The sequence below is a fragment of the Camelus dromedarius genome, chromosome 8 (assembly GCF_036321535.1).
Source record: "Camelus dromedarius isolate mCamDro1 chromosome 8, mCamDro1.pat, whole genome shotgun sequence".
Lineage (NCBI taxonomy): Eukaryota > Metazoa > Chordata > Mammalia > Artiodactyla > Camelidae > Camelus > Camelus dromedarius.
Window position 1 is genome coordinate 70,604,644 of NC_087443.1, and position 13,069 is coordinate 70,617,712.

Consider the following 13,069-nt stretch of genomic DNA (forward strand, 5'->3'; position numbering starts at 1 on the left):
TTAACTAGCATCCCAAAGCATTCAAATAACTTTCAAAAGTGACTCAGTTTTTACCTAACCAAAATATTACTAGTGATGAAACAGCCAAACCTCAAGTTTTAATTACCCATCACATAATGCAGGGCACACCCTTCTAATTATATCTCTTAATGTGAAACTTAGAGTCTAGACTATGGTACATTTACTTTGCAGGGCAGAAGAATTAGAGGTGATGTGAGCGCCGTGCTCTCTGGACCTGGAACTTAAATACGGATTGATATCATTTTGAAGAAAACTGCTTAATATTTTAGAGTGAGGTGACTTTGTAAGCGAAAATTTTCAAGAAGACTTTACGTGATTTTTTTTAATCAACTTAGATGTTTGGAGTTTGGATTGCTGTACTCTTATTCTTTGGCACATCACCAGGTAAGACTCATAACTTTAGTTAAGTCCTTTAAAAATAATGAGTATAGTCACATCTCAAATGTAATTGACATAGACTGAAATGTTGACTCTTTATATTTTATTTGTCATAAAATTATCTAAGGAAAATGCATCATTTTCATAATACTGAGTGAATCTGATGAACATATGAAAAGCATCTATTATTTCCAATAATTTAAAAGTTGCTAGACAATCTTGTATGGGCCTCCAGCTCCATCACTTACTAGCCTATGGCCTTCGTCAAGTAGCTTACCCATTTTTGAAGTCTCAGTTTCTTCACTTTTAAGATGGTATGTAGCAGTAAATTAAAATATACATACGTATTTCCATGTTCAGTACCTGATTCACAGTAGATGCTCAATAAACATTTGGATGAATGAATGAAAGATTAATGCTGATTTGAACCTCTACATTGATTTTTTTCCATTTGAGTCATGATTTTGTGAAGGGATATTGGTCTGTGGACATTTCTTACATATTAACTCAATATTCACTGACTTGTGCATTTTATACTGTGGACTCCTTGTACATTTCCTATGTGATAGTGAATGGTTTCTTCTGTTCTTACCACCCCCGGTTTAACATTGTACCTGTAATCACAATAACAGTTATTTGTCATGTTTTAGCCAAAATATAATCAGGATTTCAGTGTTTTTCAGTCCTTCCTTCCAGCTTTCCTCTATGGGATTAAAAAATCTAAAGGAGGTGGAGCTATCGTTAATTTTAGTATTTACCAGGAACTGTGCTCTATTTTCCATGATTTTCCTGCCCCAGGACCATCCCAATGGAATGATTTCCAGAACATAACTAAGAAATGAGTGAAGCCTGCCCTGGTCAATTTCCTGTATTGTTAACTTCTCTTCTCGGTGGTATCTCCTCCTTCTAGAGTTCAGTGCCCTTTTTTGCTATCTCTACTCACAGCTCAACCCTCAAGATCCTCTCCGAACAAGGATGCTAATACATTTTTTATTTTTTATTGAAGTATAGTTGATTTAGAAAACAAATTTATGATTACCAAAGGGGAAAGGTGGGGGGAGGGATAAATTAGGAGTTTGGGATTAGCTAATACATTTTTTCAATCAACAAATACAATCACCTACTATATGCCAGGCACTGTGTTAAGGTCTAGAGACACAGTTGTGACTGATTTAAGTTCCCTAGAGCCCATCAGAAATACTTGCTTTTCAATAGTGAGTGACTTCTTCTTAGAAGCTCATTGAACTAAGCACAAAGTGTAAAATGTCGGGTACCAGAAGACTGAATGCAAATGGACTCTGTTGCAAATTTAATAGATGCAGTATAGATAATAATACAAATGTGCTATAGACTCAATTTTTAAATTATGGCAGCTGTGTAATGGATATATTGTGTAGTAGAAATATATATATAATCTAAATTTCATATTTATTTAATTTTTTTTTTATTTGGCAACGAACTCTCCCCTCAGTCCCATCCTTAGCTAGTTTAAATGCCATGGTCAATCACAGTCACTCCTTAGCGTGCACACTGGACTTCTCTGCTGCTTGATTCACTTGTCTTAATCATGACCGTGGTTAAATCCAACACTTTGCAGCTCTGTGCCTGCACCTGTGGCAGCTGAACATGCCTGAAGGAAAACGCAAACCATGCTGACTGTCTCACTATGAATGCATGGTTATTAAACTACAGTGGACCATAAATCTGCCAAGCCTACCAAATCATACTCTACTTCAGTAGTCCTTTTATTTTTCCCAGGCTCCTGGGTTGTTGCATTCTTTTCCTGCCTGCTGCAACCTCAACGCCTCCCTGCCCACCAACACTTTTGGCTGATGGCCTTGTTTCCTTTGTCAATTAAAACAAACAAAAAAGAAACAGAGAAGAGAGCCTCCACAAGTTCCCAGCACCACATCTGCCCGATCTGCACATCCAAAACTGAGCTCTTGTTCTATACCCTTAAATCTGTTCCTCCCAGAATCTTCTTTGTCCCAATTAATGGCAACTCCAGTCTTCCAGGCACTTTGACCAAAAACCTTGATGTCATCTTTGACTTTTTTATCATACCTCACTGCCAGCTAGTCAGCAAATTCTTTGGATCCTCCTTCAAATTTTACGTGGAATCTGAACACTCCCTCACTACTTCCCGGGCTACCACCTTGATTTTAGGCGCTATTGTCTCTTAACTATTTTACTACGGTAACCTCCTAGCTGATCTGTCTGTCCCTGTTCTTAGCCTGCTTCAATCTGTTCTCAACACAGAAGCCAGCCTAAGTCAGCCTGCATCACTTTTCTGCTCAGAGACCTCCAATGGTTAAGCACGTCGCTCCAGAGTAACAGCCAAGGTCCTTCCAATGATCCGCAGGCTCTACATGCTTTAGCCGTTGGTTACCTCTCTAACGTCATCCCCTGCTACTTGCCCACCATCCCTTTTTCAAACACCTGGGGGTCAGATGCACTCCAGGATTCAGATGTTTTTTGGATTTTAAAAAGGAACTATGGCAAGTGTACTGTGTAATACAAAATCCCCAAAGGAACCTGGTGCAGTACCAGTAAACAACCATGCCTGTATTTCTGTAGTAAAATCTATGAGTATTCATTATTAAGTGGGATAAAGAGTGTATGTATGTGTGTGTGTGTGTGTGTATGTGTGTATGCAAAACAGGTAAACAAAAAACAGATATATACAAAAAAGAGTGTATATATATATATATATATATATAAAAATATATTTATATATATATATAAATATATAAATATATATATATATATTTTATATAAACTGCCTTAGGTCAGTTTTTGCTGCCAAAGAGTGCTGAAAACTAAAAATCAAAGGGAAAAAAAAATCAAAACCTCGGTTTTTTTCCCAGAGATTTTTTAGACTTTGAAATTGCAGAAGACCTGTCTCTCTCCCGTGTTTCTTGAGCTCCAATCAGGGCAGCCTCCTCACAATTCTTCAGTCCTACAAGGCACGCCCCTTCCCACAGAGCCTTGTGCTTTCTGTTCCTTTGCCTGGAATGCTGCCCAGGAAATCCACAAGGTTTGCTCCTCACCGGCTCCAGGCCTGGATTCAAATACCATTTTTCTTAGTGATGTCTTCCCTGGCCACTCTATTTGAATTGCAAGCCCTTTCTTAACTAAACACACCTGCACCTTCACTCCTGTCATATTTTGTGTTTCTCCAGCTCCTGCCACTCTGTACCATATACCACGTTTTATTTATTTATTCTTACTCATTGCCTATCCCTCATCCGCCACTAGACCATATACTCCACGGGGACTGGGACTGTTTTTCCACTGCTGAGTCCCTGGTGCCGAGAACAGTGTCTGGCACATAATAGGCACTCAGATAAACATTTCTTAAATAAATTAATGAACCTATTTTCCAGCTTTTCTTTGTCATTGAAAAAGGTAACTCACAGTACAGTAAAGTCTCACTTAGAAAGTGGAAATTAGGAAAATTCTAACTAATATGCCCATTTATATGATTTCTTAACCAGTTAAAACCAGTTTCATGTAATGTCCTGTATTTCAAATACCCCTTTAAAGAACTTTTAGATCAAAGAGGAAATAAAACATTTCAATTGCAGAATGTAGCAAAATATGACTCAAGAACTGAAGAAACTACAAAAAGTAACATTGAAGGAAAAATTTAATTAATAAAAATAAAGTAGAGGTTAATGCCTTAGAAAAACAGGGATAAAGTATAACTGATAAATCTATGTGGTGGTTGCTTCATAAAATAAAAAAAAACTGATGCAGTTTTAATAAAGGGAAATAACATGTGTGAAAGACATTTAAATAATTATATTTTGAATAAATTTGTTCTAAAAGAATTGAAATTCTAGATGAAAAATATTACTTTTTACCCCAAAATATATCCCAGATAGATGAACATTTAAAAGTAAAAGAGTGAAACAATAAAAGTGTGAAAAGAAAACAGAGTAAAATTGTTAATGTTCTTGGAGTGAGGGTGGTTTTTCTAAACAAGAAAAAAACTCCAAAGCCATAAAGGAAAAGATTGATTATGTTGTTGAATAAAATGCAAAACTTCTATATGACAAAAAGTAAAATCTATAGAACAAAAATATAAACAACTAAACTAGAATGTCTTTTCTAAATATCTGACTGAAAGGGGACAAATCTGTTTACTCTTCAAAGAGTCTTTACAAATAAATAAGGAAAAAACACTTTAGAAAAATGTGCATAGGGCATGAAAATTTCACCCTTAGAAGATGTACAAATGGACAGAAATGCACAAAAAGATACTTAAGTGTATAGGTAGTTAAAGAAATGCAAACTAAAATGACAAAAAGGGATGCCTATGAAAACTTAAATGTGCATACCCTTCCACAGTAGATTGTATTATTGTTCCCCACTACTTACCCCCTCCCCACCTGGCCAGAGAGGATGCTATAGCCCCATCTTGTCCACGTGATGTGGCAGGGAGTAGTGCCACGTCTGAAGGTCTGCTTGAAGAGTCTCTGCCTGCATCAGCTGTTACATCCTTTTCCTGGGACCCAAGAAGAGTATGTTCTGAACAGGATCTGCTCCTTTAGCTTAGATCCTGGAATGAAGAAGACTGATAAATCAGAGCACATCCAGTCTAAAACCATTGCAGCCAAAATACAACATAAATAAATAATAAGCCTTAATGTTTTTATAAGCCAATGAAATTTGGAGGCTATTTGCTACCACAGCATAACCTAGCAAGAGCTAATTAATGTACATCCCAGTGTTTTGATGTGCATTATGATTCATTTTTTTTCCTACCACTTAATAACTTTGAAAAATTGGACAAGATGATCACTTTTTCTAAGTCTTCATTTCTTCACATCTATGACTCATAGGGCTCAATCTGCTTTTGCTATTACGATTATTATTAATAAGGCAAAGAAACCAGACTGGACGTAATTTGAAGAAAAGTACTCTTCTTTTTTCTTTTGTGCCTTTTTTTCTTCTTATAAAGGTAATTTGTATTCATTATTGAAAACTGGAGACCATAGATAATATAATGAAGAAAAATGGAAACCATGCTAACACCATTGTTAATATTTTGGTGCACTTCCTTTGAATTTTTTTTTTCCTCATACATTTTAAATGAAATTATATTCTACATAGTTCTGTAATCTGTCTTTCCTCATCAACATGATATCATTCTCACTTTCACTAAAAGTTTCATTACAGATTCTCTATAAACATTTAAATGGCTACATAATATCTTTAATTTTATAACTTTAGGACCATATCTTTTGTTAGATGGGCTATTTAAATTACTGACTCGATTTCAACTTATTAATTATATAGTAAATGTGTTATTTTTAGATAATTATTAATCTTTCTATTTTTTTCTAAGGGATTTTAGTATCTTGTGATGTTGATCAGTTACTCTTTAATCACATCTAATTTCTCCTAACTTTATGCCCTTTCTATGGATATTGCCTTAGGGAAAAAGGGCACAATGACCAATAACCCTGGTAAGTTACAAACATAGAAAACATGCAATATTTATAATAATCTTCATTTTATTTAACCCAAACTTTCTTCCATAGACTGAATAATGTAGTTGAGAACCTGATAGTGGTTGGGGGAACAATGGAATGCAGAATATTAAGATAGCTAGACATTCTAGAAAAAAATAGGTGGTTGCATTAGAAAACCATGATCCAATATGAAATCACTGGTGCAAATTAGAACTGGGTGTATGTGTGCTTCAAGGGGAAAAACAATGGATTCTAGACAGGAGAAATAGTGACTGAGAAGCTGTACTCTACTAGGGATATATTGAAGAAGGCACGTGTTTGCACTTCTAATAAGAGGAAACAAAGGCAACCAGAGAATCCAGGAAAACAAACACGGCACACAAAAGGCATGATCTGAATATGGAGCCAACTAAAATGACACTGGTCTGGAGCAATTCATGTACAAGAAAGGAGAATTCACTTGAATATTCTCCTTTAAAGGGAACTGGTATATGAACAATGGAAATGCAGAGAGAAGGAAATGTAATTACAGCATGCTAGCTGGCTGTGAAAGGAAAAATATCTGGTCATAATAATATAAATTCTGCTTATTGATTTTCAATTTTTTAGGAGTCAGCCTATAGACAAAACATGGAAGACTTAATTGGGATTATAGAACAGTTTGAAAGTTATCAATCTTGACAGAATAAAGGTGAAAGTGCATCTGACATACCTTGGAAGATGGAAGGGAGGAAGAGAGGAAGAGGCAGTGTCTCTTCAAACTTTGTCTTGCAAAGGTAGGGAGTCACGTTATAAGGAATGTGAGGTATGGATCATGACATAGAAGAAGATTATTTGAGCTTACCAAAGAAGCCAATAAATGAGGTGAAAACAGTGTTGGTGACTGTATTGGAGGAGGAGTTGAAACAAAGTGGAGAGCAGGACAGGCTGACTATTGAGCTATTGTCCCTCAGCTTCAAGCCACCATTGCTTTGCCAGCACTGGGAAATGGCAAACACGGTTCAACAGTTCAGTCACTCCTGGAGAGGTGCTGGCAGAGGGAACACTAGAGGGACATTGAGGCTCCGGGAGGGAGACAGGAAGTGTTCCTTTCTGTTTGCTCCTGGTTCCTGTCTGGGTTTTCTCAGCAATGGCCTTCACTCCAGCACAATCATCCAGAAGCAGCAGCTGGTTCGGGTTTGCAGTTTTCTTAATACTCCCAGAGCCAGATGCATGGTGCCCACTCAAAGATGCCAGCCCTAGCCAGTTAGCACCCCTCCTCAGGGCCTGAATACCAGCCCTGGAGAACAGGACCTGCCCAGGCTTAGCACATTTCCAGTTTGAATAACTCACCCTCTTCTGTTTCTTCCACCAGCCCTCGAGCTGCTAGCTGCTCCCTGCAGTTACTCCCTCTGAGTTATTACGGGATGCCCTTTGTCTTCAGTTCTCCAGTACCTGATTAATAACAATTCATCATTAAACTCTCACAGTTAAAATAGCTTGTGTGGTTTCTGTTTCTTGCCCTGGATTGATCCAGGTGGATGAAATCCTCATTTATTATTGCAGCAAGTTAATAGACCATGTGTGACTGATGTTGATAAGTCAAAATTTGATAGTGTAAGCACATCATATGATATGGAGGTAACCACAAGAACTGCAGACGTGTTTGAAAGTTGTTGCGTCTGGGGAGAGGGTTGGGTATGCAGTTGGGCGAGGGATATTGCTCATCTGCACATTTGTTTTAATCTACAAACATTTCTTTGATTTAAAATAGTTTTAATTCTCTATCCTCTCTATACATTTACTGTGGAATCTCATTCTTAAAGAATGGAGAAAAGAAAAATTTCCTAAAATTGTAAAGTTAAAATCTAGTGGATTTGAGAGTCAAGACTTATTTAGTATCTTTTTGCTAAGTGATAAAAGAAAATCCTTAATTTCAAGTCTTAAAATAACTCTAACCAATACTAATACATAATCATAAATAAATTATAGTCAATTTAATAATAAGTTGAATAAATAATTTAATAATAAATTGAGTAAGTATAAATTATAATCATAATTGAATAGCTTAAACTATTCCTCCATAAAACAGCATGATATAAAGTTTTTTAAAAAATTATTTAAACTGAAAAAAACAAAACAAAATAGTTCACCAACTTCTCCCACCCATGGCCTCTGGCAATCTGTTCTCTGGATATATGAGCTTGATATATCTGTATTAGATTCCACATATAAGAGAGATCATCTTTCTCTGACTTACTTCACTTAGCATAGTACCTTCATGGTCCATCCATGTTGTTGCAAATGGCAAGATTTCATTCCTTTTAATGGCTGAGTAATACTCATTGTATAAATATATATACCACAATTTCTATTTATCAGTTGATGGAAACTTAGGTTGTTTCCATCTCTTGGCTATTTTAAATAATGCTGCAGTGAACATGAGGATGCATGTATCCCTGCAAGTAAGTGTTCTCATTTTATTCAGATAAATACCCAGAAGTGGACTTGCTAGATTGTATGGCAGTTCTATTTTTTATTTTTTGAGCAATTGTTTTCCATACTGTTTTCCATAGTGGCTGCACCAATTTACATTCCCACCAACAGTACACGAGGGTTCCCTTTTCTCCACATCCTCACCAACACTGATTTGTCTTTTTTATAACAGTCATCCTTGCATTCCTGGAATAAATCCCACTTGATCATGTGTATGATCCTTCTAATGTATTGTTGAATTCAGGATATTCAGGGATATTGGCCTGTAAATTTCTTTTCTTACGGCATCCTTGTCTGGTTTTGGTATCAGAGTAACGCTGTCCTTGTAAAATGATTTTGGAAGAGTTCCCTCCTCCGCTATTTTTTGGAAGAGTTTAAGAAGGATTGGTATTAATACTTCTTTGAATCTTTGGTAGAATTTACCAGTGAAGCCATCTGGTTCTTTTGTTTGTTGGAAGGTTTTTGATTACTGATTCAATCTCCTAATTAATTGGTCTGTTCAGAGTTTCTGTTTCATCATGATTTAGTCTTGGTAGGTTGTATGTTTCTGGGATTTTATCCATTTCTTCTAGGTTGTCCAATTTTTTAACATATAATTATTCATAGTAGTTTCTTATGATTCTTTGTATTTCTGCAGTGTCAGTTGCAATATCTCCTCTTTCATTTCTGATTTTACTTGTTTTAGTTGTCTCTTTCTTTAGTGAGTCTAGCTAAAGGTTTGTCATTTTTGTTTATCTTTTCAAAGAACCAGCTTTTAGTTTTTGTGTTTGACTATTAAATGAAGATGAAAATGTAAGATCATCATGAAAAAATAAATTAGAGTCAGTGAATGATAGAAATTATTAAGACCTACTTTTCCCAAAACTTCACATTTTAGAGATGAGTAAAGTGAGCTCCAGAAAGAAGAAACTTGGTTAAAACTAAATGAAACTTTGCTCTCATTTATATTCTCTGAAACATATATTGGACTCCTGCTGTGTGCCAGGCATGGTCGTAGGCCCTAGGGATACAAAGATCCCTTTCATCAAGAGCTATAAGTCTAATAAGAAAAGGCAGAAGCTCGGGGAAGACACAGTATCCCATCTTATGTCTTAGGCCCATTAACAAGGGCTTTCCTGTGAAATAGTTCACTTAGTCTTCATAACTAGGCTGTAAGATAAGTCATATTACCTCCATTTTGCAGAAGAGGAAACTGAGACTCAAAAAAGGTAAAATAATTACCTAGAGCCAGGAATGAATCATTCCAAAGCTCATACACACTTACCCGTAGCACTGCAATCTGCACGGTCATGGCCATGATATGGGGAGAGCGGAGGACGGGAAAGGTAGAGGAGAGCATGTTTTTGAAGAGAATCTCCCTTGGTCAGACTTGTTTCAATTAAAGACTAATTTCTATTAAACCTCTTAGTGGGAAACACAGCCTCTCCCTGGGCCTGGTTCCTGAAATACTGACTTTGTACCTTTTTGCTGCAGGAGAAGAAGTTTGCTATGAAAGGGTGGGATGCTTTAAAGATGGTTTACCATGGACTGGGACTTTGTCAAGACAGTTGGCAGGTCTACCCTGGTCTCCAGAGGAGATAAACACTCGCTTTCTGCTCTACACTAGACATAATCCCAAAGCTCATCAGGTAAGCTAACTTGCTGCCTTCACACATGGATTGTTCTAAAATATAAGATGCAGCTGTAGGTATGGAAGGCATGGATACAATAACCTATTCTGGCATAAACTATTGAGTTAAAGGAAAATATTTCTTTTTAGTATTATGAGCCAGATTTTTTTTCATATTTGCCCTAGTGTTTAAAGATTATTCTGAATATGTGTTCCATGTGAGGTAAATTTGATATTTTATTCAGTTAATAATATTGAAAACCTTCCACATACAAGACTGAACAAGTAGCAGTCTTATTATATACTAAATGGAATAAACCAGTACTTAAATGTATTATACTAGGGGAAATGTGGTATATAAACAAATACCTTTATTGCAACACAAATTATGATCTGTGATGTAATATATAAATAAAAGACCCTGGGAACAGAATGATAAAGGGCTTGCTTTTCCCTTAGGGGTGGGGGTTGGAACCAGGAAAGGCTTTGAAGAGGACACAGATTTGAGGTGTGTCCTGAAGGATGATCAGGGTTTTCAAAGCAGAGACAGGAAATGGCAAAGGAAATAGTGTGAACAAACACACAAAGGAGAGAGACTGCAGAGCATGTCTGAGAAATGACAACACAAGTTAAACTGGGGACAGAGAAGAAGGCCTCGAATGTAGAGTGAGTTAGAGAAGTGATTTAGAGACTAACTGTGTAACTCCTTCCTGGGGAGTTTGGACATCATCCTGGGAACCATGAGGCCCCATTGAGAGGTTTTAAAGAGGCTTTAGGACATTTATTCTGCTGGCAGTGTACTTTTTCGCCTGGAGCTAGGAAAGCCTGGAGGGTATGGCCAGACCATTTAGTACTATGCTATCCAACACAGTAGTCACTGGCCACATGTGGCTGTTGAAATGAAATGAAATTAAAAATTCAGTTCTTCAGCTGCACCCACCACATTTCCAGCCCTCAATAGCCACACGTGGCTAATGGCTACCATATTGGACAGTGTGAACGTAGGGTATTTCCATCATCACAGAAAGATCTATTTAACAGCACTGAATAGAAAGCTGTAGTGCAGTTTGGATCAGATGTGGGAACTAGCCTGAACCAGAGTAATGAGAATGATTGTAATAATAGAAAATTAACGTACTAAACATCAACTGTCCTGAGATTTCACGTATGCATGATAGGAAGAATAGTGACCCTCTGGTCTGAAAAATGTGGGGTGAAAGAGAATGAGTCAAGTTTTAGACAAGTGAAGTTTGTTCAGGCTATTGGAGATTTTAGTCTCACAGCTAAACAGGCAGTCTAGAGGTGGAGAAAGACATTCAAAAGTCTTTTACCCAGAGGTGAGGGTTGAAACTCAGAGGGCATGTGAACTCAGGGGAGAGAACAAAGCATGGTTCTAGACCCAGGTGAAGCATCTCTACTTAGGGAACACGCAGGAAAGGGGACCAGAGAGGGAGAAGCCCGCCATGCAAGATCATCTCCAGTCTTTACCTGCATCTGTAACATTGAGGCTCGCTTTCCATCAGACCTGTTGCATGCAGGGTGGGTCTCCCCAGCCAAGACAGCCTTCTGTTCTGCCTTCACACCACGCAAACATAACCTGACTTGGAGCTATCTACCTGCCACACACACAGTACATCTGTACACACAGCTCTTTACTGAAATAGGCCATCTGCTCTGTAGATGACAGCTCTAGCTCGAACAAAGAAGAAATAACAGACCTTATTTTGCGTATAGAGAAACTTAAAAAGAAAGCGTTCTCAAAAGTTTGATTTTTATAACTATCAAAAAACTCAGCTGTAAAAGGAAATGAACTCCTGGTAGATGCTACAACATGGATGAACTTTGCAGACATTTTGCTAAATTGGATAAGCCAGACACAAAAGGAGAAATACTGTGTGATTCTAGTTGTATAAGGTATCTAGAATAGTCAATTCCACAGAGACAGAAAGTGGAGTAGTAGTTACTAAGGGCAAAGGGAGGGGGTGATGGTGAGTTATTGTTTAATGGGTACAGAGTTTCAGTCTGAGATGATGAAAAAGTTCTGGAGAGGGATGGTGGTGATGGTTGCACAATAATATGAATGTCTTAATGCAAATAAATTGAATGCTTAAAAATGGTTAAAATGATAATTTTAGGTTATGTGTATTTTACCCTAATTTTTAAAAATACAAAACAGATATTCTGAGGCACATTTGTCCATTTAGGACTCTCAGGGTATGTTTTTCTATTAAGGACTAACTGTATCCCCTGGTCTTGACCCTCAGTCCTGATGGGACTCATTGATCCTTTATCCTCTGGACAGAGACCATGAACTTTGTAGAGAGCAGGCACTAAAGGTGATGAAGACCAGTCTTTAGGTGAGGCTGAGCCCCAAAGGCAAGGAAGAGTCATCAGAAACCAGCTACTTTTCCAATAAAGGGGCCATAAATACAATATTTCCCACATCTTCCCCACTCCTTTCTGTTTGGGAAGAATCATGAGTGACAATCCAGATCTATACCTGAATTTTGCAATGGAGAGAAGCCTGAGGGTTTGCTGTTAAAGTGTGTGTATTTTTTAATAACAGCTAGGTTGTAGGATGAGTCAAGGTGTGATACTAAAAACAAGAATCCAGGCTTGACCCATATGCTGTCGTACATAAATTTGACTGCCTTTGTTTATGAGAAAGGAGAAGCAAGTTATGCAATGGCTTAATATTCTTTTGTCAGAGGGAGGAATTGTCCAGGATATAAACATGGCGCAGTACACTTGGTCTTCTGAGCCGTAGGTCTTCTCAGCTACCTTTCTGGAAGAATAAAAACATCCCTCTCCTCTCGTTAGCCCATGGACTTCTTCTTTTTTAATTCTTATTTTTTATTGAATTGTAGTCAGTTTACACTGTTAGTTTCATGTGTACAGCAAAGCGAATCAGTTATACATGTACTTTTTCAGATTCTTTTCCATTACAGCTCGTTACAAGAAATTGAATATGGTTCCCTGTGCTACACAGTAGGCCCTTGATGTTTTTCTATTTTATATATAGTGATGTGTATCTGCTAATTCCAAACTCCTAATCTGTCCCTCTTTCCCCTCCCCACTGGAAACCACAGGTTGTTTTCTATGTCTT

At 37.3% G+C, this 13,069-nt stretch overlaps 1 protein-coding gene across 1 annotated transcript in view; it reads left to right on the forward strand.

Moving 5' to 3' along the window:
- Positions 1–356: 356 nt before the first annotated feature.
- Positions 357–13,069, forward strand: part of PNLIPRP3 (pancreatic lipase related protein 3) — a 33,821-nt gene continuing 21,108 nt past the window's right edge. The window contains exons 1-2 of the mRNA XM_010987213.3: positions 357–405; positions 9,828–9,982. Coding sequence (XP_010985515.2) covers positions 357–405; positions 9,828–9,982 — 204 coding nt within the window. The remainder of the gene's footprint in view (positions 406–9,827; positions 9,983–13,069) is intronic.